This window comes from Vanacampus margaritifer, chromosome 14 (assembly GCF_051991255.1).
Source record: "Vanacampus margaritifer isolate UIUO_Vmar chromosome 14, RoL_Vmar_1.0, whole genome shotgun sequence".
Taxonomy (NCBI): Eukaryota; Metazoa; Chordata; class Actinopteri; order Syngnathiformes; family Syngnathidae; genus Vanacampus; species Vanacampus margaritifer.
This window is the reverse complement of record NC_135445.1, coordinates 878301-903413: the sequence shown is the minus strand read 5'-3', so window position 1 is coordinate 903413 and position 25113 is coordinate 878301. Positions and strand designations below refer to the sequence as shown.

General features: G+C 44.9%; 2 protein-coding genes and 1 non-coding gene across 6 annotated transcripts; all 3 read right to left on the bottom strand.

Moving 5' to 3' along the window:
* Positions 1–750: 750 nt before the first annotated feature.
* ogdhb (oxoglutarate dehydrogenase b) lies at positions 751–14901 on the bottom strand. 3 transcript variants are annotated; one of them, XM_077586096.1, is made up of 24 exons: positions 14736–14901; positions 14503–14600; positions 13408–13670; positions 13042–13188; positions 12799–12892; positions 10362–10477; positions 10142–10296; positions 9922–10068; positions 9763–9853; positions 9516–9695; positions 9069–9197; positions 8315–8494; positions 8077–8229; positions 7189–7291; positions 5704–5832; positions 4856–5006; positions 4639–4766; positions 3379–3557; positions 3196–3267; positions 2985–3110; positions 2031–2103; positions 1754–1917; positions 1532–1686; positions 751–1282 (listed from the first exon to the last, which is right to left on the bottom strand). In XM_077586096.1, the coding sequence occupies exons 3-24, from the start codon at positions 13594–13596 to the stop codon at positions 1159–1161; spliced, it is 2985 nt and encodes a 994-aa protein (XP_077442222.1). In that variant the 5' UTR covers positions 13597–13670; positions 14503–14600; positions 14736–14901; the 3' UTR covers positions 751–1158. The 3 variants fall into 3 exon arrangements, with proteins under 3 accessions (XP_077442222.1, XP_077442220.1, XP_077442221.1); XM_077586094.1 differs by lacking the exons at positions 14503–14600; positions 14736–14901 and having other exon boundaries at positions 13408–14493; XM_077586095.1 differs by lacking the exons at positions 14503–14600; positions 14736–14901 and having other exon boundaries at positions 2985–3107; positions 13408–14493.
* A 308-nt stretch (positions 14902–15209) lies between these two features.
* LOC144063989 (calcium/calmodulin-dependent protein kinase type II subunit beta-like) lies at positions 15210–21789 on the bottom strand. 2 transcript variants are annotated; one of them, XM_077586098.1, is made up of 6 exons: positions 20743–21396; positions 19963–20011; positions 18319–18394; positions 17864–17958; positions 17355–17596; positions 15210–16808 (listed from the first exon to the last, which is right to left on the bottom strand). In XM_077586098.1, the coding sequence occupies exons 1-5, from the start codon at positions 20746–20748 to the stop codon at positions 17361–17363; spliced, it is 462 nt and encodes a 153-aa protein (XP_077442224.1). In that variant the 5' UTR covers positions 20749–21396; the 3' UTR covers positions 15210–16808; positions 17355–17360. The 2 variants fall into 2 exon arrangements, with proteins under 2 accessions (XP_077442224.1, XP_077442223.1); XM_077586097.1 differs by lacking the exon at positions 20743–21396 and adding an exon at positions 21637–21789 and having other exon boundaries at positions 15234–16808.
* Positions 21790–24768: 2979 nt separating this feature from the next.
* On the bottom strand, positions 24769–24841 carry trnak-cuu (transfer RNA lysine (anticodon CUU)). Its single transcript has one exon. It is a non-coding gene; the product is annotated as a tRNA-Lys (tRNA).
* Positions 24842–25113: the final 272 nt, after the last annotated feature.

Genomic DNA, 25113 nt, shown 5'->3' with positions numbered 1-25113 from the left:
TTCCATCGGGGAGGCTTTGGCAAGCGCTGGAACATTCCTGGGAAATGGCTGCTGCTCATGACCTAGAATAACACACAACATGACTGACTGGGAGGGGGAGGGGGGATAGAGGGTTTTTTGGGGGGGATGGGGAGGGGAGCAAGGGAGCCACAGAGGAAAGGTTACAAGGGGGCCAGGGAAGGAAGTGAGGAAGCGGGCTAGGAAAGGAAAGATGCAAGGAAGGATGGAGGGAGTGAACTTTACAATGACCTCTAATGACCTCTCTACATTGTGGTCATGAGAAGACATGAGAACCTTTAAAGTAGCTAAATGATCAATTCCATTTTTTAAAAAAATACTGACGAATACTGTAGCCATTTTGTAAAATAAAATAAAAAGTTACAAAAAAAACAACAACTTAAGTGTAAATTTGTTTAAATCATTTGGGTGTGCCTTTAAGAGGTGTGACCTAGTAAAAAAAAACAACAACAACAAAATGACCGTGGTCAGCCTTTGTGTCTTGTTTTTCTGCTACGAGCTCAACTGATGAGCCTCAACATGATGCATGCTGCCCTCTAGCGCCTGAAAAATAAATCACATCACTCCAACCTTGAGCTGTCCATTTTCCTGAGTTGGGAGTCTGATTTGCCGTACTGGTCGCCAGTCAACATCAGGACACAAAGATGACCAAGCACTCACATTCGCACAATTCCTGCCTTCATTAAAACCTTCATTGAAGTTCGGCGATGGGCTCACATAACACATGCGACATTCATCAATAATCTTTAATTGGCAGCATCGAGATGAAAACTTTCAAAACAAATAGTTGACATTCATTTGTCTTCACATTAAAAGTCAAACTTGTTGTCATTGTTTGGCTAACGTAGGACAAAATGTCCGTCCCACGAGACATTTTGCTTCATTATTCACATCTTCAAAAGTTAAAATGATCATAAAATCCCTGAGAAATGTCCCTTGGACGACACTGAAGACTGTCAAAAATGAATTCACTTTTCATATAAAATAAAATCACATCAAACTTATCATTAAAAACAAAAAAAGTCTCCTTATAATGTTCTCATGAGGTCGTCGGTGTGTGATTGTGCAGATGAACACGTTTGCGTGTTTACGTGTTTGATGCTACAAGGTCGCGAAGGCGTGAGCGGTCCTCGGAGGAGGTCAGCGGTGGTTGCCTGAGAAGGCCTTGAGGTCAAAGGTCACGTTGAGGAGGCGCTGCAGCTCCGTCAGGTGGGTTTGCTTGTTTCCTGTTGCCGGGGCGGCGGCTGGATCGCGGCCGGCGTACCTGACAGGAAAGGCAAGCGGTTAGGATTAGGTTTTTCGGTAAAGATTTGGGATTGAGATTAGGGAGGAGGGCAGAGGTGTGCAATCCCAATTCCTGGGGGCCACAGTCCTGATTATTTGCATCTGCTGTGAAACTTCTCCTAACATGCAGGACTCTGGCCCTGAACAGGACGACCCACCCATGGATTAAGGTCAGGGTCGAGTTTAGGGTTATAGTTAGTAAGGGTTGAGGGTTAGGCCAGCCGCTCACCGAATGGGCCGGGCGTGGCCAACGGTGGTCTGGAGGCGGGGCTTGACATAGTCATAGTAGCCCTGGTTCTTGTGCTCCTCCTGACACCAGACCACATCCGCCCGGGCGTAGCGCTCCGTCTCGGTCCGCACCAGGTCAAACGGAAACGGCGACAGCTGCGGCGAGCGGTCACACGTCAGAACCCCGCGCCACGTGAATACGGTCGATGGCGTGCGGCCGTACCTGCTCCACGCGGACCAGCGCTACGGTAGCGTCCAGGCCTCGCTTGCTGCGCTCGCGCCGCAGGTCGTAGAAAATCTTTCCGCTGCACAACACCATTAGCTTCACGCCGGCGGGCTGGGCGGACGCCGGACCCTCGTCTGGGATCACGCGCCTGAAGTGCGTCCCTGTGGGAGGGGCCGAGTCAGAGAGTGGGACGACCACATACTGGAGTTGACTAAAAGCATGTGTGAAAGATTCCTAACACAAATATATTGTATCGTTTAGTCCGTTAAAAAACCTGGCAGCATGAGGTCAAAACTGGACCGAGCCTCCGGGTGGCGCAGGAGTGACTTGGGAGTGAACACGATCAGCTGTTGTGAGAGAAGAAGAAAAAGAGGTTAGGGTTGGGGTTCAAGGTTGGAGGGTCACAATTAGGGATTACAGTTCAGGATTAGGCTTCGGGTTGGGATTTGGGTTCAGGGTTAGTTTTAGGTTTAGGGATTTTAATTCACAGGTTGCGGTCCAGGGTTCGGGCATGGGTCTGCAACCTGCAGCTTTGGAGCCACATGTGTCTCTTTCGTCCCCTCCAGTGGATCTTTCAAAAATGAGTAGAAATTCATTGATATATATATATACAGTATATATTTTTTTAAAATATTTAACATTTTTAACTCATTCACTCGCAGCCATTTTCACTGAAGCAATCCCCTTTGCTCCCAGCTGTTTTACTGGCTTTGGACTGATTTTGCAAGGCCCACAGAATATTGTGTTCTATTGCTATGAGAACATGGAACCTACCAAAAGAAAGATTAGTCTCTTCTTTCATCAGAAAAAAAAGTATATTTCTATTTATATTTGTTTCAGTTTTGCAGCAATTAGCATTAGAATATATTTCATCATTATTCACACATCTGATTAGAACTGTGCGTGAATGAGCTTTTTTTTTTTTTTTTCAACATAGCCCTGGTTGATCTCTTATACTTTGCTGCCACCTGCTGGTCATTTTTGTAAGCACTACCATTTCTTCAACCGTTCTCTGCAGTTGAGAGGCCGCATCGACGCCTTCTGTACGCATTCAGTACATTAGACGAGCACACCTTCATCAAAATGTTGAAAGCTTTTGTGGCTAACAGATTTTTGGTGTGATTTATTTGACCTAAAATGGCTCTTTTGACCGTAAAGGTTCCTGACCCCGAGGTTAGGAGTTTCCTGTTTCGTGTTCAACGTAGATTGAAGCAACGCAGCCACTGACCGGCTTCCTGAACGGCAGCAGGATCTGTCGGCGCAGGACGTGGAAGTAGTTGGCGGGGGTGGAGCAGTTGACAACGATCCAGTTGCAGTCGTGCAGCTGCCCGACGGCAAAGTCGCGGTTCTGCTTCTGACAGGTGCGGCCAGACCCAGAGCGAGAGTCGCTCATCACGTCGGCCAGGCGCCGCGGGCAACAAAAGCAGACGCAAACTCACCGGGAACACGTCCGGGTCGTCGTTGCACATCTGGAGGAATCTTTCGGGGCGGGCCGACGAGTGTTCGGGACCCTGAGCCGCCGTCACGTCACATCATTAGCAGTCAAATTGGTGAACAGAACCAGTCGCAATAGGTGAAAATGCTGGCAAAATATGCACACGAGGCCGCGAGTTGGAACGTACCATCCCCTCCATGCCGTGGGGGAGCAGCAGGACGATGCCGTTCTGTCGGACCCACTTGGCCTGACCTGAGCTGATGAACTGGTCGATGATGCACTGAGCCGTGTTGTGGAAGTCTCCGAATTGGGCTTCCCAAAGAATCAGCGCGTTGGGGTTGGCCATGGCGAAGCCTAATTCGAAACCTGGCCAGTGACCGCACACACACGCAGCAGGAGAACAAGGACACCGCGGAGGTTCAGGTTTGTGGAATTTTGGAGGCTTCGGGTTTGAGGCTGAATTGGATGTGGTTCGTGCCTCGATTTAGGGTTAGGATTGTGGATGAGAGTTAAGGTACTATTTAGTGGTTAGGGTGCAGGGTTTGGGATTAGGTTTAGGGCTGGGGGGGATATGGAGGACCAAAACTGACAAAATTAAAAAGAAATAAAGTGAAAATAAAAACTGATATAAACAATAGAATAAAAAAATTAAATAAATAAAAATGTTTAAAAAGATGGAAATAAAAACAACAAATATACATAAATAAAAGTAAAAAATAAATACAAAAATAAAAACGAGATTCAAAACTTAAAAATAAATATAAAATAAATGCAAAAAATAAATATATAAATGGAATTACATTAGAACATCAATCAAGAAATAAAAACACTCCAATATTTATTTCATGCCGCAGACGCTCTGTCGGGACGAAATGCTATTCAAATGAGGGGGCGGTCCTTGTGACTTGATGGCCCCGACAAGATAGTTGCTCTCCAACGCAAGCTGGCGAGACTTCCTTGTTCGCCGAGACGCTCACGTCACCATTGAAAGGCAGTTGGCAACGGCGGAGGCCAACCCAAGACACGCTTAGGACCGCCCCCTTATTTGAATAACATTTCGTCCTGACAAGAGCGTCTGCAGCGTGAAATAAATCAATGTGAGAGCAGAGCGTTTTTATTTATTGAATGATATTTCATTCTATTTATACAATTATTTTTTACATTTATGGCCACATTTATTTTTATATTTAATTGTATTTTTTGAATCTCGTTTTTTAATTATTATTTTATTTATTTATTTAGGAATATAATATATAAATACTTTTTTTCCCCATTTATATTTATTCTTTTGTATAAAATTTTGTAATTCTATTTTTTATATCCGTTTTTATTTTCACTTCATTAATTTTGTCAGTTTTAGTCCTCCACAGTGGGGGACGGCGATGAGGGTTGTGGGATGAGGTTCGAGGGTTCCGGCCATATGTATATATATCTGCGCACTCCTCACCCAGGACTCCGTATTCCGACAGCGAGCTGTTGCAGACGGTGTACGTGGCCTGGCCGCTGACGATGTGGTTCATGGGGATGCAAATCTTCTTGTCCACGTTTTGGTCGTGAAGGACGTGATGCCGATGGCTGACGTGCGAATGGAAAAAAAAAAAAATGGAACAAAAGTTGGGATGGTGACCACGTTAAGGTTTTGGAGATCTTGCGGCGCCGCCGACCTGAAGGTCCCCCGCTCCACATCCTGCCCACTCAGACGGACGTGAACGCCTTGTTTGAGCAGAGAACCCAAGGCCATGTACTCGCCCAGCGACCAGTCGCACACGCGCTGCTTCAGCATGTCCGCTCGGCCCTTCAGGATGCGACTCAGACCTGGAAAGGCACAAAAAAAGTCAAACCTGATACACGAGCAGACGGACTTCAACCTGATACGTGACGTGACCCAAGCTAAAACCGAACGGGCGCTTGAAACACTTTTGACACTTAATCCCTTTCAAGACTTAACTCTTTGACTGCCAGACGTTTTCAGAAAAGGGATGCCAGCCGATTTAAGCATTTTGACTGATCTTTCAAGGTCCACAGAAAATTATGTGTTTGGACTATGGAAACACACATACTAGCAAATGAAAGATTGGACTCTCATCTTTCATCAGAAAAAAAAGTTTGTTTCTACCTTATTCCGTTTTTCAGTAATCAACAATAGAAAATGGTTAGTTTTGAAACAAACGTCTTTTAACGTCTTTGGCACTCCATAGAATTTTACTAAACGTTATTTAACGTTTTTGGCAGTCAAAGAGTTAAAGTTGAGACCAGGACAGCACGTGAACCCAAACATTAAATATCTGGACTCAACCCTGCGAGACTTCAACCTGAAACTCAAACCCGAAGCACTATAAACCTTAAACTTGAAATGCAACAAGACTCAAACCTGCAACTGATTAGAATCAAAACCGGAAAGACGAGAATCTTATCTGCAAGACAAAAAGAGCCAACCCTGAACGCGACACGAGTCCGTCCACCTTAAGCCAGAATTAAAAGCCTGTAAATCGTAGCGAAGCGGGGAAAGTACCAGGATGGATGCTGAAGTCGTCCACGGGGACGGAAGCGGCCACCGTTCCGATGTGGCGGAGATCGTCCTCGGGCAGGCCGCTGGACGGACAGCTCATGGTTTTGGGACGGCCGTCCGCTGCGAAGAAATCTACAAAGGACATCGAGCGTCACCTTTCACGCCGCCGACTCCATTTTGGCCGTCGGTTTCTCGCTCGGGTTAACGGGGAAACTTTCTCCACGAGAAATTCCCGTTTGCATTTGGGAGTGACAATGAAAGTGCGCGACCTCGTTGGGTTCGATTTCCACCCCGGGACTTGAATACGAGGACAACGGGGCTTTACTTGCAAGTCCTCGCCATTATGTCGTGTATGAGGGACATTTAAAATGGCGGAAGTTTTGTGCTCTTCGCAAGTCAAGACGTTTGTCATCCTAACCAGAAAGTTTCTCATTTAACTCATTGACTGCCATTGACGGCTATAGACGTCCAAAATTCATTTGAACTATTTCTATTATTTTAATATATTTTTTCCACTTTTGTTAACAAGAGTGTGAAAACCTGGATTTTTTTTTATTGTACATTTAGAACAGATATAAAATTTGTGATTAATTGTGAGTTAACTAGTGAAGTCATGCGATTAATTGCAATAAAAAAATGTAATCGCCTGACGCCCCTAATTTTTAATAATCTTTTCTTTTTTTTTAAATCGCGTCAAGCGTTGAATTTTTTTTAACTCTTTAACTGCCAGACGTTTTCAGAAAAGGGATGCCGTGGGTGCCGGCCGATTTAAGCATTTTTGACTGATCTTTCAAGGTCCACAAAAAATGATGTGTTTGGACTATGGAAACACACATACTACCAAATGAAAGATTGAACTCTCATCTTTCATCAGAAAAAAAAAGTTTGTTTCTACCTTATTCCGTTTTTCAGTAATCAACAATAGAAAATGGTTAGTTTCACCTCTGTTTTGAAAAAACGTCTTTTAACGTCTTTGGCACTCCTCCATAGGATTTTACGAAACGTTATTTAACGTTTTTGGCAGTCAAAGAGTTAATTGTAATTAATCACATTACTTCAATAACTCCCGATTAATCACAAATTTTATATATCTGTTCTAAATGTTCTTTTTTTTTTTAGGTTCTCATACTCTTATTAACAAAAGTGGAAAACTAATAGAAATAGCTCAAATGAATTTTTGACGTCTATAGCCGTCAATGGCAGTGAATGGGTTAAACGATAAAGTTTCGCATTAGGACACTCGTTAAGACGAGAAGGATTCTCGTTAGGACGAGAGCGTTTCTCATTAACATGACGAGAAACATATTTCAGTTTTTCCCCCCATGTCACTTTAAGGGCCCCTCTTTTCTGCCAGATGACATCATTTATCACTTTTTGGTCAAGGGAGCCATTTGAGTCATTTTTTCTTTAAAATGTTCCTAAGAGGTTGAATAAATAATAATATTCGTCATCATGTGAAAATGTCCCGAGCGGCGTGTTGGTTCTGACCCGGCCAGGGCGAGTCCAGCCAGTGTTTGATGTGCAGGATCTTCTCGTCTTTGGAGCGCGCGTACGCCTTCTCGCACGTGTTGTCGTACTTGGCCACTTCCTCCTGAGGCACAAAATGGAGCCATCGTCTGCGTTATCGTTTCATGGCGGAGGCAAACACGCGAGGCACAATCGTGAGAGGTTTGAGATGCTTCGAAGTCATCCGATCGTGGTCGTGAGACTGGACTTGAGACTTGCTTAACCCTGGAGAACCCAAGAAGCCGTTTCTTCTTTGGAAAATGATGAATTCTACATGAAATGACTGCTATAAGTTCACTGAACAGCAAAATATGTTCTTTCAATTTTAAGCCTTGTTTTTTGAACTAGCTCAGAGTTGCTAATTTATCAAAATATATATATAAGACACACTCCTAGGCATTCTGCAACATGATATGTTACTGTAAACTGCAGCTGGACGCAGTCCAGGAAAAAGTTCCCCACGGGGAAAATAAAAGTATATCGTTTCGTAAATAGATTAACAAAAAAAACCACAATTTTACCATCTGATGGTTTGCTGAGAAGATGGTTTTGTTTGGATCGATTTCCAGCTCAACAAAACAGCATGTTTGCTGCCAGCCATCTTGTCACCAGCACTCTGTGCAACATTCAGCCACTAGATGGCGCCATGCAGGGGTCAGAAGTGGCACTCTGGACTTTTGAAGTTCAATTTGTAAAAAAAGAAAAAGATCTTTGTTATTTGAGTAGCAGAATTTATAGGGGCCAAATTTGACCCCGTGGGTTCTCCAGGGTTAAGGCGGGTCCTGACCGGACTGGACTTGCTTTAGCCAGACTAACTTGGAAGTGGTCGCACCTGAACTTTCACCCCCCCCGCAGACGTAAGACTTGTACCTGGTACTCCTGCGCGCTGACCACGCCCTCCGCGATCAGCTTGTGCGCGAACGTGTGCAGGACGCTCTTCTGCTTCCGGATCCGCTTGTACATCAGCGGCTGCGTGAACATGGGCTCGTCCATCTCGTTGTGACCGTTCCGCCGGTAGCAAACCTGAACGCACGCTTCCCTTCTGAAATGCGTTTGGGAGAACGGGACCACTGCGGGGGGGGGGGGGGGGGGGTCGGAGGTCACCTACCAGGTCCACCACCACGTCCTTGTGGAAGGTGTTCCTCCACTGGGCCGCCACCTTGCACACGTACGTGACGGCCTCGGGGTGGTCGGCGTTGACGTGGAAGACGGGCGCGTTGACCACGCGGGCCACGTCCGTGGGGTACGCCGACGAGCGAGCCATCCTGGGGTCCGTGGTGAAGCCGATCTGTGCCGCGAGAAGATAATCAGCTCAAGCGCAGGTGTCCGACACCAGATCCCAGAACCGGCCCTCCAGGTCAGTGGTCCCCAACCTTTTTTTCACCACGGACCGGTTCATACATGTCCACAACTTTGGCGGACCGGCAACCCAGTGGGTTGGGGGGGGGGGGGGCGGTGCTTGGCTGTTCGTCGGCCATAACAAGGGTAACAAAACGCGACTGAGATGATTAGCATCTTGACATGTGTCAAGAGTCCGTCGTAAAGAGAGAGAATCTGGTCACTTTTCAAAATAAAATATTTTTAAGCCTCGGCTAATCAATTAACCGGGAGTACAGTAGGTTTTTTTTTATTCTTTCAACTGTGCGGCCCAACGCGGCCCAGTCCAAAGGTGCCCACGGCCCGGTACAGGTCCGCGGCCCGGTGGTTGGGGACCACTGCTCTAGGTCATTTGATTGTGCCCTAAATTTGCCTTGACGTTTTTCTAAACAAGTTAACCTTTAATCCGAAACAGGTTTGACACCCCGGAGGCGCTCAAGCGTCCTCGAGGCGCTCAGAAAACGAGCAAAGTTGGAATGCGCCACCTGGTTGTTGACCACCAAGTGCACGGTGCCATGCGTGGTGTAGGACGGCAGGTCCGACAAGTGGAAGGTCTCGTAGACGACCCCCTGACCCGCGAACGCAGCGTCGCCATGAATGAGGACGGACATCACCTACGGGACGAGCAAAACATCACAAAGACGCCTTAGCAAGTGCTCGGTTTCGGGAAACGGTATGGGATTTTTAAAAAAAATTTTTTTATAGGTTTTAGGTGAACTAATGAATGCACGCACACACATACAAAAAAAAATAAAAATACAAAAAAATATATATATATATATAAAATAAAATAAAAAAAGGAGAGCAATAATGATGACACATGAAATTACCGAATGAACAATACTGAGCTCTCCAGGAAAAAAAACAAAAAAAACAAAAACAAAGACGCCTTAGCAGACGGCGGCGGCGGCGGCGGCCAGGATGTCACCGACCTTCTTGCCCTCCGTGTCTCCGCTGTAGAACTGCTCGGCTTTGGTCTTGCCCTGGACCACGGGGTCCACCGCCTCCAGGTGGGACGGGTTGGCCATGAGCGACAAGGTGACCAACCTGTCGCTGATGCGGTTTTTCCTCCTGTGGAACATGCCCAGGTGGTATTTGACGTCGCCGGACCCCTGAGAGCAACGCGAGACATCAATGCGAGTTTGGCGAGGACACGACGACGACGCTTGGGTCCCGGACCTCGTCTGCCGACTCCAGTTTGGGATCAAACTGGCAGAAGATCTGGTCCAGTTCCTTGCGGATGACGTTGGCGAGAACATTGAGCCGACCTCTGGACGAAAGCGCAAAGGTCAAAGCGCTGGTGAAGAAGGGCCGAAGAACTTGGGCTTCTTCCCAAACCTGTGCGGCATCCCCATGACGACGCTCTCCACGCCGCGAGCGCTCGACTCGTCAATGATGGTCTTGAGAGCCGGGATGAGCGACTCGCAGCCTTCCAAGCCGAAACGTTTCTCGGATGACCACTTCCTCTGGAGGAAGTCCTCGAACCTGTCAAAAGATACCGAAGCCGCATTACGATGTCCTCGCGCCTGCGACCGTTTGGTCATTCTCATCGGGCCACCTGGTGGATTGGATCATCCGGGTCATCATGATCCGCTTCTCTTCGGCGCCGAACTGCAGGATTCCCGGGCTCTCGAACTTGCGCCGGATCCACTGGCACTGCTGCACGTCATTGATGAACATGAACTCCACGCCGATGTGCCGGCAGTACGCCTCCTGCACGCCGACGAGGTTTGGCGGTCACAAGCCCGCCGTTGTGGCGCAAGAAACTTACGACTTACCTCGAGGCGCCGAATGATCTCCCGGAGCGCCAACGCATCCTGATTGCCGCCGATGAAAGTGGTTTTGGGAAGGCGGAAAGTCTTGTCCAAGGCAGAATGATCCAGACCATAAGAACCTGTTGGCGTGAGATGAAGACGGCGTTGGTTTTCAGATCACAAGGTGGGAATTTCCTGTCCCCAGCCACTTCCTCTTCTTGCACCATCGACACCGAGCTGTTCCCAGGCCGGCCAGCGGGTTCTAGCTCTTCTCACGGGTCTCTCTCCTCCTCTCTGACATGACCAGAACACCTAAGCACTTTACCAGCTCAGTGGCCTAGTGGTACAGGGTCCGCCCTGAGACTGGGAGGTCGTGGGTTCAATTCCCGGCCGGGTCATACCAAAGACTATTAAAATGGGACCCATTGCCGCTCTGCTTGACACTCAGCATTAAGGGTTGGAATTGGGAGGTTAGATCACCATATGATTCCCGAGCACGGCTGCTGCTGCTCACCGCTCCCTCAGGGGATGGGTCAAATGCGGAGAACGAATTTCGCCCCACTTAGGTGGGTGTGACAATCACTGAATCTTATCTAACCACAGAGGTGAGCAGTGACTCTAGTCCAGGGGTGGGCCAACCCGGTCCTGGAGGGCCGGAGTCCTGCAGGATTATGGATGTCTCCCTTCTCCAACACAGCTGATATATGATCAGCTCATCAGCAAGCTCTGCATAAGCCTGATAACGATCCTGTTGATTGGAATCAGCTGCGTTGGAGCAGGGAGACATCCAAAACCTGCAGGACTCCGTTCCCTCGAGGACCCAGTTTGCCCACCACTGCGCTAGTCCGAGTACCTCCTGGATGGCCAAGATCATCGGCTCATTTTGTTAATTGTGCGCTAATTTGTCCGTCTTTGTTTTGTCTGCAGTCGGTTGTAACTCTCAAAATGGCGTCAGCGCCGACATCTTGAGAAGGAAACTCATCTTAGCTGTTTGTATCTGCGATTGTTGCTATACTTTGATGGGTAAAATGTCTTCACTGGCGAACACGACCTTCCAGATACTTCAAGTCCTTCATCAGAAGCAGGATTTGCTCGGATTTGGATGCGCGGCCGCTTCACGCCGACTCCCAACACAATGGCCGAGCTCGCCGTCCGACGCTGAGCTGCCATCTTGTCCTTTCAGTCGCTTTCAAGCGCCTTTCAAGCGCTTGTGACCGAGACCTCCACATGCTTCAAGTCCTCCACGGGGGGGCAGGACTCCAAAATGGAAGCCACGCTTTTCCCACTTTTGGAACATGGCTTCAGATTTGGAAATGATGACGGCAAGACAAGTCGTGGGTCACAATATTAGGAACCGTAAGAAGCGGTGATGCTTCTGGTCGTCGTTCTTCTTGCTAGAGGCCATCTTGTGTTTATCACAACGTTGCGTGTGCAGCTCAGATAAGAAATTTACACTGCCAGCGGGAGGCGGGGTTTGCTACAGTACGGCAGCGTCAACTTGTCTTATTTAAGACGTCTCTAGACTTTAAACCCCCATTCGCCCCCCCGTCATCACAAAAGAAATGCAATCCATCGCATGACATCTCTGGAGACGCTGATAAGCAACCTTTGAACCCGATGCTGACTCGGCAATCACACTTGCACAGTCATAAATAACAGGAAAAGTTCTGACTGGATCACAACAAAGATAAACGAGACCGTACAGCAGAGGCGGGACTTCGTCATGCCTGCGAGTCACAAGTCCAAAGTCTTAACTTTCACGTTTCAAGCCAAAAATCCCAACTTAATTCTCTTAAGTCTGATTCGTGTCGAGACGCCACTCAAGACCTCTGGTGTTTAGCTGGCTAGCATGCTAATACCTAAAATCATGGCGACGCCCTTTTCTACTTTTTAAAACTGCTGTAGAATTGTCAATTGTTACCTCCCACAGGGACACCAACAGACACTATGGAAACATTCCGTGCTAATCGCCTTATTATGTTGTTGTCATTGTTAGCATAGCAAAGGGGGGCCCGCCTCTAGCAACGCTAAGCGTTTTGTGTCTATGGGGACGCCCAAACACAATTTGCCCACACACTGGGACGAGTAAGCAACAACGTCCAAAAATGTAGCGTTACATTTCCAGTAAATTAGCTCAACTTGTTAGCTTCTAGCTAATATTGGCTGCCGAGGCTAAACAGGCACTGATTAGCTACATGAGCTAAAGATCGATTCGTGGGCTAGCGAGCAGGAAAGCTAATGACTGAATAATGAGTTCACTGAACAGATCATAGCTGGTAGCATGTTCACATTTGGTTAGCAGGCTAGCGGCAGATAAAGAAGGAAAGGCGTGGCAAACATAGATAACGACACCGTGTTAAGTGGAGCAAGTACACTTGGACCAAATGAAGAAATGAAGATGAAACTCTGATGAAAATACAATTAGAAAACATAATATGCTAAAAAAAAAAAGATCGCTCACCAAGTTTCTGGGAGCCGATGCTACACGGGGCATTATCCAGGTCCACACAGTTGATTTCCAGAGGGTCCAACTTGGCGATGTGATGTCCTCGCACCTGCCAAAAACAAACAAACAAACAAACAAACAAACAGCAAGGTCACGTTGTGCTTTCTATGAAATATTGTTGTTATTAACTCATCACTGTTCAAATGGATTTTTGACGTCTACAGCCGTCAATGGTAGTGAATGAGTGTATAATGGTACCTGGTAGGTGCGTATGAGCGTGTGGACCGCCAGATGATCTCCCACCAGCTTCTCCACGTCGGGCTCGGCGCTCAGCGGAAGCGTTCCCCGGAGAGGTGACGGGCTTTGGTGGGCGGCGTGCGCGTTACGGAAAAAAACATCCCACGACTGCACGGAGAGAAAGAGCCAACTTTGACATCAGATTTCATTCCATATTGCAATTGAAGCCAAAAATCATGTCAAAATGCCAAATATCGGCACACAAAATCGGCCTAACCGATAATCGGTCCATCCCTAATTAAAATGGTTTTGGATGTACTTTTTATTTTTCAAAAAGGCCGATACGATATTCGTCAAAATGCCCAATTATCGGTCTATCCCTCGTACCTTGTGCACGCTGGCGGGCTCTTGCAACCACGCAAGGTACATTTCCTCCACGTAGCTTCCCTTGGCAAACGTCTCCGCCGCTGCCGACTTTGTCCTGCGTCCTCTCTGGACCGGCCCGTGGCGTGACGTCCACGGGGTCGCCGTCAGGGGTCGCAGCCTGGCCGCCGCCGAGGTCATCAAGCGATGCATCCTGCAGGGCTCCTTCACGCCTGCGACTACGAATGAGGCGTCAACAGGCGACCGCTCGGCTCGCCCTCCCGATGCTGCGTGCCACAAAAACAAAGGTCTCAGTTTTGGACGCCGGCGCATGCGGAACTGCCGGAATTGTCCGGCGTAACCAAGGTGGGTTCATTTTTATTTCGTTTTGACTTCTATTTTTTAAATTCAGTTAGTTTTAAGAGTGAATTTGTTAGTTTTATTAGATTCATACTTTTGAAAACGTTGTAGTAGTTTTAATACTAGTTTGTTTGCTTTTTAATACTGTGTATTTGTTGGGCGCAAAATTATAGTTTTATAAATGTAAAATGTAGGTTCAGTTAGTTTCCTTTTCTTTAACAAGCACTCTTGTTTTTCATTAACAAAAACATTTTTTCAATTTTATTTTAGTTAATTTGGTGGCAGAAAGTCATCTAAAAACTATACAATTGCTAGGACTGCGATTGTACTTACGTTTATGTTAATTAGCTAATTACACCAGCATTAGCTACTGTTATGTAAAAATATACATACGGGTTACATTAGACCCCGCCTCCCCCCCACCATCTTTAAACCAAGGCCAGCGGCGTACCGCGTCACGTGACGTGACGTCGCCACGTCCATCACAAAAAAGGAGTCTACGCCTTTAGTTAAATGTCTGCTAGCGTGCGCGCGGGAACACAAACAAACTTTTTAAACGACTCAAAAGTAACCTAAGCTGCGAGGGAAACATTCATTTAACGAGTCAACAACAAGATGTCCTTGTGCTTAAAAACCGTTCAAACGTAAGCGGTAAAACAAACAAACAAACAAAAACGTCATCTTATCATTTTAGTAGCAAGCCAACTGGTTAAGAATGGAAATAGTTGAATGTAAAGAGAAGGACGTTAATTGACTTACCTGTGTGTTTGTGTTTGCGTGAGTTCCGTCTTATCTCAGGGGCGGGGCGGGGGACTTCACGCCGGCTGTGACGTCACCACTTGTTCACGAACGCATGACTTTAAAAAACATTGTTGTATATTTTTGGAAATAATGTAAATTGAATTGCCTGATCTTTGTATCATAGGGCCATATCTTATAACTATATCATATATTGTGGTATTATTTAGTTATGATTGTTGTGTTGTCGGAACCTTTGAACTCCGTGATTAACAGTTGACTTTTGGCGTAAACAATGAGCCGACGATTCCGTCTGGTTGGACCCTGGACATCCGCTCTCTCTCGCAGCCTTGACGTCACTGCATTGACACATTATTGATTGATTAGCATAACATCTAATTCCGCTTCATCAGTAAAAAAACACCGTGCATATTTACAGCTGTGTTTGTCCCTAAATGGCATGGAGGACATTTGGGACATGAGCGCCCTCTTTAGGAGAAGGTGGGGAATTGCAAGTACATTATGACCACCTGCCGTGTCTAATTGAATGTTTCCCAACCTTTATTGCGCCAAGGCACGTTTCACATTGGGAAAAAAAAAAAAGATCTCACAACTTGGCAAAAATGATTCACAGAAAAAGTGGATACAAGGAAGGGTTGCGAAATGAATCCAAATTTAATCTTGAAAACGTAATTGAAGAAAAAATGACGAAGTGTGTTTTATAATAATATCTATTTAGTTGCTAATATTGTGTTTGGTTTCGAGGGTCAAAATATTAGCAACATCTGCATGTCTATTTGTGCAGTGCACAATTTTATGTGTCAATCAAAATTGATGATGATTATCTTGCTTAGCATTTTTTTTTACTTGAAATTGCGCAGGCGGTCATCTTGTTGTGGCAGCTTGCTGAAAATCTCAGATAGATGTTTCATTGAGGACAACAAAAAGTTTAATCACAGTTCAACTCAATTACAGGAAACAAAAGAAGCACATCAAGCGCGTCTTCAAGGAAACATGATACAAACGTGGCTTTTAACCCATCAAGCGTCAACTTTAACACCGCCGCAATTCTGTGATGTCACAACTTGGCTAATTTACATAGAAGCGCCCTTGCGCCGAGTTTCTCCGCCAATCAGTTGGCACCTAGTTGAAGCGCTACCACGTCAAAGCCAAAAGGTAAGGAGAGCTGCGTTGAGGATTGTCCACAAACATTTGGTCAACTTCTCAACGGTAATGATCACGCATATTTGGATGGTGAAAATACAATCTCGCTGCGGGCTAGCCTCATCGCAACCCCGATAAGCTCCGCTGCCCGTCGTCAATGGTAACAGAGACTCGACTCGCTATTGGCCCTCTTGCGTTAGACAGGACCGCCCCCTCAAAACAGACCATTTAATTTTGAAGTCAAGTCAGGAGACTGATTATGAATGTTTACGATATAAAGTCAGTGAGCAACCAGAGGAGATTTTAGTACCAAAATAAACTTCTTGCCCCAAGAGAAGGAAGGGTTAGTCCCAACAGAAGTTCTCGTCCCAAGGGAGAAGGCTCTAGTCCCGGTATAAATTTCTCATCTCAGGGGAGGTTTGTCGTCTCAAGAGATTGTTTTAGAAGTCCCAAGAGAAAGTCCAGGTAAAGAAGGTCCTTGTCGCAAGAGAAAATTCTAGTCCCAACAGGAGTTCTAGTACAGAGTGAAGGTTTTTATCTTGTGTGAGGTACCAGTCCCAAGGGAAGGGAATCCTCTAGTCCGGAGAGAAGGTTCCTGTCCTTACAGTATCGTCTAGTCCCAATATAATAGTGAAGCACAAATTAAAGTTTCTTGTCCCAAGAAGGTTGTCATCCCCAGAGAAAGTTCCCGTCCTGAGAAAAAGTTCTACACAAAAAACAAGGCCCTAGCCAAAGAGAATGGTCTAGTCCTGAATGAAGTTCTAGTCCTAAGAAAAGGTTCTCATCCCAGCTGAAGCTTCTAGTCCAGGAAGGTTTGAGTCAAGAAGGTTCTTGTCTTTAGAGAAGGTTCTAGTTGAGGGAGAATCGTCTAATCTAGTCCTCAGAGATTAGCCTATGATTGTCTTCCCAAAATAAGGTTTTAGTACAGTTTAGAGAGTAGAGTACGCCACTTTGCCACATCCAATATGGCGTCTCTCCCCGTGGGCATGTCTATGGTAAACGCACAAGAGCACCACCAAGAGGCAGAAACGTCAACAAGTGCAAGGGGGAACGACGGGCGGCTTGTCTGTCTGAAGCATCCCAGAGAGACGTCAGGTGGTCGTCGAGGGGCGGGCCCGGGGGTCTCATCGCCACCCGCCGCTCTCCATCTCGCAAATGCGACGCTGAGGAACATACAAAATGGAAAGGACGCTGTCAGGCTACTTGTGGCCACAGGTGGCGCTGCAACCCCAAACTGGAAGAGAGTCTATGTATGTATATATATATATATAGCCAAAATAAAAAAATGAATAAAAGTGAAAATAAGAATGGATATAAAAAATATAATTCAAAAATTAAATACAAATATATATATATATATTATATATAGGGTTATTTTTTTGTATTTAATTTTTGAATTATATATTTTTTATATGCATTTTTATTTTCACTTTTATTCATTTTCAATTTTGTCAGTTCTGGTCCTCCATACTTGTTGGTCACGCCCCCTTTTCATCAAAGCAAATATCTGGTGCTGACGTTGCCGTTCATGACAAAGCCGCACCGGCAAATGTGCCAATTTGTGAAAGGCTCCAAAATTTGGGGGATGTTTGAATGTCACTATTTTTGTGTTAATGTGTAAAAACAAACAAAAAAAAACAATTGAATAAAATCGCCAGATTTTGGTGGATTTTAAAAGCGGGCCAACCGATGAAGCGTCAGTTGCGTACCTCAGGTTAGGCCTGCAGGGGTGCGGCGTGCGCTCCGGAGCAGTGGAAGTGGACGTTCTGCCAGCGGCCGTCGCGGCGCTGCCACACCCGGGTCTCCTCCGATTGGCTGGAGCGCGGGCGGCCGCCGGCGTCCACAAACTGCGTCAGGCGGATATACGCCATGCACGCCGCGTCCTCGCCGATCATGTGAACGTGCGGGTTGAGGATGGTGGTGTGGATCGGCTTCATGTTTTTCGACAGCACTGGTGGCACACGCGCAGGATTGTTATGTTTCAGGCTACGCATTGTTATTGCCACCGCTTGATTTGCATGACTGTTATGTTTCATTGTTATGATTTCTATCATTTATGTGTTTGAAGTTAGGAGCAAAGGATGCGCTTGATTGTTATGTTTGTCTCCGTCAAAGTTGTGCCTGATTGTTATGGCAGTTGTGTTGCATCGAATCACAAGTGCAAGTCGTGCTTGTTAGTTGCAGTTGTGTTTGTCGGATTGCGGCGTTGGCTTCTCACGGTTGTTAAAGTAGAAGCGGTGGAAGTCCATCCCCTCCACTAGGTTGCCCAGACCTTCGGGTTCGAAGGACGTTAGGCCGGGGTCGCAAATCTTGCTGCAAATAATCCACAGGATGAAGAACATCAACATGGCCGCAAATAAAAACTGCGGTCAACGCAAACAACAAGTAGGGCGCCCGCCACCGATAATCCCGAACGGGACGCTGGAAATGATAAAGCGTTTCCATCTCCATTCCGCGGTTGACGTTTCATTTATAAACGCGACTTTGTGGGGATTTGCGTGACTTTGAATGCGGCACAAAGAGCCACATCCGTCCACGGAGCCGGCCTGTAATTACTTCGTAATCTTCCCAGGACAAATACATTTGCGCGTCAATCCCGTTAATGCTTCTTTGCTAATGGCGCTCCCATCCCGCCCCCTCCCCCTCCCCCGCCCTCCCAGCATCCCAACTCACGCGTAGGCCTCAAAGTCGCCGTTGTTGACGGCTTCGATGAGCTGCTCCGTCATCTTGATGATCTCCTGCTTGCGAGCTGCAAAAGAGAGAACAAGAGAAGGCGATGACGGTCACTTTCTTGCCGTCAAGAAACGACACCGTCGGACTCCGTCAAGCGCTTCGTTTGACACTCCCACTTGAAGTTAGCTTTCAAAGTGACAAAGTCAATATTTGACTCGATGTTTTAGCGGAAACATGTTCAACCAACCCAAACAGAAGTTCACTAGCTTAATGCGAACTTACAATGTGAAATGCAGTACTTATGGCAGTACTTTGCACACACAAGAGCAGAAACGGATCAATTAGAGCTCAGTGATGCCCAACATGTTGTGGCACAATGTGGTACTGCACCAAAGATGCGCAAAGATTTGCCTGTACACCAGCCCTTCTCAAATAGGGGGGCGGGCCCACCTCATGGGCCGCGCGTGACCCCAGGGGATTTTTATTTGTTGTTTTTGAGCAAATTAAAATAAAGGGTAATTGCACATCCACTACGGTAGGTGGCAGTGTCACTCAATGTCAGAGCACGCAAGAAGTATAAACTCAATTTGACAGACAAATGAAATGAGTGGTATTTAAGGCCGAGAGTTTATGAGCCATTTTGTGACTTCTGACCTCCTCCATGGAGCAACAAGACTTGCTGCTTCCTCACTCAAACGCTCCTCACCCTCGTCTTCATCCTCGTCTTCATCTTCATCACCCTCGTCTTCATCTTCATCGCCCTCGTCTTCATCTTCATCGCCCTCCCGCACTGATGCTCGCTCCCGGGGAGGCCGAGCTCTCTCAGCTCCTCCCTCGCAAGGGGCGATGCAAGCGAGTGGCCACCAGGGGGCGCCAGCAGTCTCCCGCCATCGTTCAAGGCAGACGCTGGATCCGTTAAATCATTTTTTTTTAAATGCTTTGTTTTGGTTTAGTTTTGATTAGTTTTAGTATATTTTTGTCAAGAGTATTGTGTAATAAAGTAAACTATAATTCTCATACGACTGTTTGACCAATACCGAAATAAATACATTTAAAATGAACCCCACATGCTCAAAAGACATTTTCACCATAACTATTAGTTTCATTAACTTAAGTTGTAGTTTCATTTCGTTTTCACTTTTGTGACAGCACTCTCATTTTGATTTGATTTTGTTAATGAAGACATTTGTTCAATTTCAGTTCTGTTCATTTCCTTGTGGTGTGCGCATCCAGACCACCAGGGGGCAGTACAACACAAATATATCTGTTTAAGATATAACATCACAAGACTGATGCTATCTGTTAGCCTGTCTATGGTGTGTCCCATTATGTGTTAGCATTAAGATAGTAGGAGTTAAAGCAGATTGATTTTGGTAAATCCACAAACTGCTGCTTGTCGTGACGGGAATGAAATCCAGCTCACAACCACCATACAGCACTAGGATCGCAAATGCTTGAGTGCAAACTGCCCCCTAGAGGTCAAACCGGGAAGTAAACTTTGATTTTGGATCACTCGTCATCAGCAACAGGAAATCCGAATATGACATCGCAGCGCCGCTATTTGGCTTCTTCCCGCGTTCGCACGACACAAAATGTCCAAAATGCGGTCTGACGTAGCTGCAGCGTTAGCGTAGCATCGCTCACCTTTCGCATTTTCATCCTCGATTGTTGTGTTGCTGCTGTCGGATGATTCCTGAAAACCACACGTGTGTTAAGAAGGATGACACACACACACACACACGGTCGTGTGTGATGGATTACGTTACGGTAGTCAGGACTCCTGGAGGAAAAGCGACCAGGAAGAGGAAGAGGAGGAGGATGAGGAGGAGTGAGAAGAAGGTGAGGAGGAGGCGTGTCAAGCGTTGTGATGATTTGGAAAGATGAGGAAGAAGTCCTGATTAGCAATGCTAATGCTAGCAAGCTACTACTCACATGGACGACCTGTTGCTCAAATCAAATCCATTTTTCCCAATCAATCAATGATTATTGGCACAATAGACGGGACGTGTGGGACCCTTCAAGGTCACTGTAGCCAAGCACGCGCACGCACACGCACACATGACGTAACGTTAGATTAATCATCTGGACTCAAATAATCTGAGATTAGCACCACTCTCCAAAGGTTGGAGGGGCTTGTTTTTGGCATGATGGGGGGATGAAGATAAAGGAGGAGCAAGAGAAGAAGAAGATGAAGCTTCATGAAAGGGAGGCACAGAATTCTCACGGGGGCGGAGACAAGTGTACACTAAAAATACAACTTCAAATTCCGCATGGAAGAACGTCAACAACAACAACAAAAAAGTGTGCAAAAGTTCCAGTTGAGTTCAATGTGTGGAAGTGGATTGGAAAAGTTTCAAAATGGATTTCCAGGAGAAGAAACAACAACAAAGCGTTTCACACCAAAACAAGATCTCACGCACGCACATTCATGGCTGGACGATGAATACGTTTTTGTCATGATTTGTCCTCGCTGATTTGTAGTGCTCGCCTGCCACGACCAACATGGCTGCCAACAGGGAGGAGCTAGCACAGTCAGCATTGCGCAAGGTTACTTAAGTTCACGATTACTAACACAAGATCTCACTCAAATTGATTTTTTTTCAATTTTTCAACAAAACAAAAATGCTTTAAAAAAAACTGAAACTACTTTTTTTTTTTTTACAACCATAATAGGAATTCAAGTCACAAACTTACTTAAGAAGTTGGCAACTTCAAAATCAGACAACCACTTTTTTTTCCTCGATTATTTCAGTGGAAGTTGATGCAAGATAGTGAAGAGGGGAAAAAATGTTGTTAAGAACTAAAGCAAAATCTAGAAGGTGGAAAAAGTTTATTTGGATTTAACGTTAAATTCAATTAAAATTGGAAATCATAATTTTGTGAATGTTTATTATTTTTTCCAAATTATTTTAAGGCCATATCGCCCCAGCCCTCACATACACACATGTACAGGCACGCAATTATTATTTTCACAATTATTATTTTTGGATTACCCAGAATTTTTTTTAAATTGCTTTAAAAACAGGACATCATTTCAAACTAACAGTGCAGAAAACGCACACACAAAATGATTAGGAATTAGTAACCACTAACCAGTTTGTTTCGTAACCTTGGTCAGAAAATCGGCAAAAAGCGTCGATGACTGTTTTCCAAAGCAAAAACTGTCGTTTGCAAACATCTTATTTTGAAAGATCTGCTTTTACGGAGGACGTCAGAAATCGAGTTCAGTTCAAACGACTCATGGATAATCGAAGTTGATTATTTGATAATCGAGCAGCTGTGGCTGAATGGCGGTACGGGAGACGTGCGTTGTCCTACCTTGGCGTCGGCCTTCTTGCTGAGGAGGCTCTTGGCTGCCGCCGACAGGCAGAAGGACACACCCTCAGCGGGAAGCGTGCACATGGCGCACCCTACTCGCACCCGCCTCGCACTCGCCAAGTGTCCATCTCTGCACATCGGCGGCGCTCTTAAGCCGACGCCCTTTTGCCCCCCCCGCCCCCTACGAAAAAAATAAAGAAAAAAAATCCCTCCCCTCTGATCTCCCTCACATGAAAGTGGCGAATGCGCACGCACATGAAAGATCATCGCGTCACATGATGAGCGTCGGGATCAGAGCAGAAAGTCATTTGTGGTATAATCCCAAATAGTGCTGCCGGCGCACTTTACACTCCGCGTGAGATTAGTCGAGGGCATCGGCAACAAGACGGCAAATGGACGGCGGCGAAACGCAACGTTATGGACGCAAAAGGGGAGGGAAATCTTCACATCTGGATTACCAAGAGGAAGACTATTAGATTAGATATTAAGAGCAAAAAGAGAGTTTGTTAACAAAAACATAGCTGAGTTTGCCTGGAAAAAGAATGTGGGGAAAATGCTCATTTGTTTAAAATCGGCCCGTTTGCTCAGAACAAAACACGTTTGCTAAAAGAGAGTTTGTTTGTTCACAAAAGATTCTTTTTCCATGCGTGTTTACACAAAAGGATTTTGTTAACAAAAAGTGTCTTTCGTCGCAAAGAGTTTGTTTACAAAAACACTGACGGCCAACTGGAAGCACACAAAATGAGCGGGAGCAGCGTCAGATGCACGGCAGGCCGTTAGGGGGCGCTATTGCCAAAAGTTATATTTAATTATTGGCTAGTTGTTTAATCATTTATTGTAAAAAAAATTTAAATTAAATAAATATTTAATAAAATAAGTGGTTGGTTAATCAAATTCGCTTCATTAAAAAGTGACATTTATCGTAAAATCATCTAATTAATTGATTTATTGTAAGTCCGAACACAACTATATTCATATAATGAACCATTTTACAACTTTTCAAAATGTATTTAATCAAAAATAATGGTCAAGATAATCATAATGAAAAAAATACTTTTAAAAAATTTGTTTCTTCCTTTTTCATGAATTACTTAATCAAATAATTGGTTAATTGTTTTATTACAAATAAACAATCCCCCCCCCCCAAAAAAAAAAATCTTTCAAATGTATTGGATGAAATTACTGCTTATTTTATCATACTGTGGCTGCATTCTAGATAATTAATTAAATATGACAATTTGAAAAATATATTAGATTTTTAAAACAAATTATTCGTTTTTTTGAATCCATTATTTACTTATCAATTTCAATTAATTCATGTTAAATAATGAAATACAAGTATATTAGTGGCATTTACCATATATGTTTAATAACATAATCAGGAAATTCATCATAATTGCAAATAAAACATTTTAAAAACTGAATTGGTTTTATCATTTGATAAAATCATTTTGATCTTTGATGACCCTTGAGAGGAATAAGCTGCTCAGAAAATGGAATCATAGATGGAAGTAACTTTTTGTATTTAGTTTATTGTGAGCACTTCATGAATTACGCAATCGTCAATGAATATAAATGTTTAATCACTATGATGATACCATTAATCCAAAGAGAAGAAAATATGAATAATAATAATAATAATTGAGAATTTGAGATGCATTAACAGCAAGTCACACAAGTCAAAAGGTTTTGGAATGTTGATTTCTGTTGTTTTTGGAGTTGGGTTTCAATAGAAAAGGAATTATGTCTCCCTCTGGTGGAAAAAAGGGAGAAGTACAACAACAAGCCCACCTTTCTAATCAATTCAAATCATATTGACAACAATTAAAGCACAAACGAATCACGACAAACATTCATCATAAACATTTCAAACATTGTAACAATCAGGTCTCACTTGAGAAGTTCCTGGAAACCAACTTCTCATTGGAATTACTACGAATACCTAATTATTTATAATAACACTACTTTAACTACTACTACCACTAATACTGCAATTGACAACAAATTGCTAGAACAGACATGAAATCACAAAGAAAATAACCCGACTTAAAAAGCTAATTTCAAATTCTAATTGGAAGACCAACGTCAGTTTTGTACGACGGCGTATTAGGGCCACGTATAAATATATATTTATTTATTTATTTTTAGAAGGCGGGGGCAATATTCCAGAGAAAAAAACTTGTAAATTTGCGACTTTATAAAGTGGCAAATTTATGAGTTTTTTTCTCCATACACATGTGATGACATCATCATCATGCGCCTCAAAGTGGTCAACTTTTGATTTGGCAGCTCGACATTGTTTTCTAAACAATTACGCAACACGTTTGAACTTGTTGACGGCTACATTATTCACAATTTGATTGTGAAAGACGCGGCTGGGATTCAAACCAACAACTTCCTGGTTACTAGGCAGGCGCTTTAACCAACTAAAGCACAACACAGTCACACGCACCCGCGAGGTCCCACGCACAACCTGACGTTCACTTTTTCCGGGCCAAAGTGCGCGCGCACGTCATCATTCACGCAAGCACGCCCACGTGCGCGTGTCATCGAAACAAAGTCCCGAATCGTTTGAATTCGGGGCAACCCAAACAAAAGCGCGTGCACGTACTTGCCCAGCTCCTCGTACAGCTGGTACTCGTCGGTGAAGCGCGTGCACGTCCGGTGGATGTTCGGCTTGCGGCTCCGGTTCCGGTTCCGGTTCCGAACGGGATTCAATCAAGTGAAGCAAACGGCGCGTCGCTTAAGGACGACGAGACTCCGCCCACCGGCGTTCTCTCCCAACTCGTTTCTGCGCGTGCATGAGGGGTTGGCGGGCTTTCCTCCGCTCGGCTTCGCAAGGGAACACCACACACACGCGCACACACACGTTTATTTTTTTGTAAAATAGAAATAATATTAATAATAATAACGGTAGCATTACGTTACGTAGAAGGAACGAATAACGGAAGTCATCAAATTGTCAAATTAAACAAAACATCGATAACTTGGGTTTAAAAAGAAAACAAAACAATAACATGACGAGTGCTCGCTTGTCAGTTAGCATGTTGGCAAACCAGCACATATTGACGTCCATCGTGGCTAACTGACGTGCATCGGTCCACGCTAGCACAAATTTGGAGCAAAACTTTGCGCCCAACGTGGGGCTCGAACCCACGACCCTGAGATTAAGAGTCTCATGCTCTACCGACTGAGCTAGCCGGGCATGTTGGCAGAGATCATGTTGGGATATTTATAGTCGTGCTCATGACCTTTCTTTGAATTTTTATTAGCTGTCACAGAAAGGCTTTTTACAGTACATTTTTTAATAGTAAAAATAAATAAATACAATTAATCTACTGGTGGGAGCGGGATAGTTTTTAATAAAACAAAATTAAAAAAAAGGTTTACAGCAAACAAACATAAAAGAATAAAAAGTTTGTTTTACTGGCACAAATCTAGTATATAATGTGCTTCCATAAAATCAAGCTTCCGATT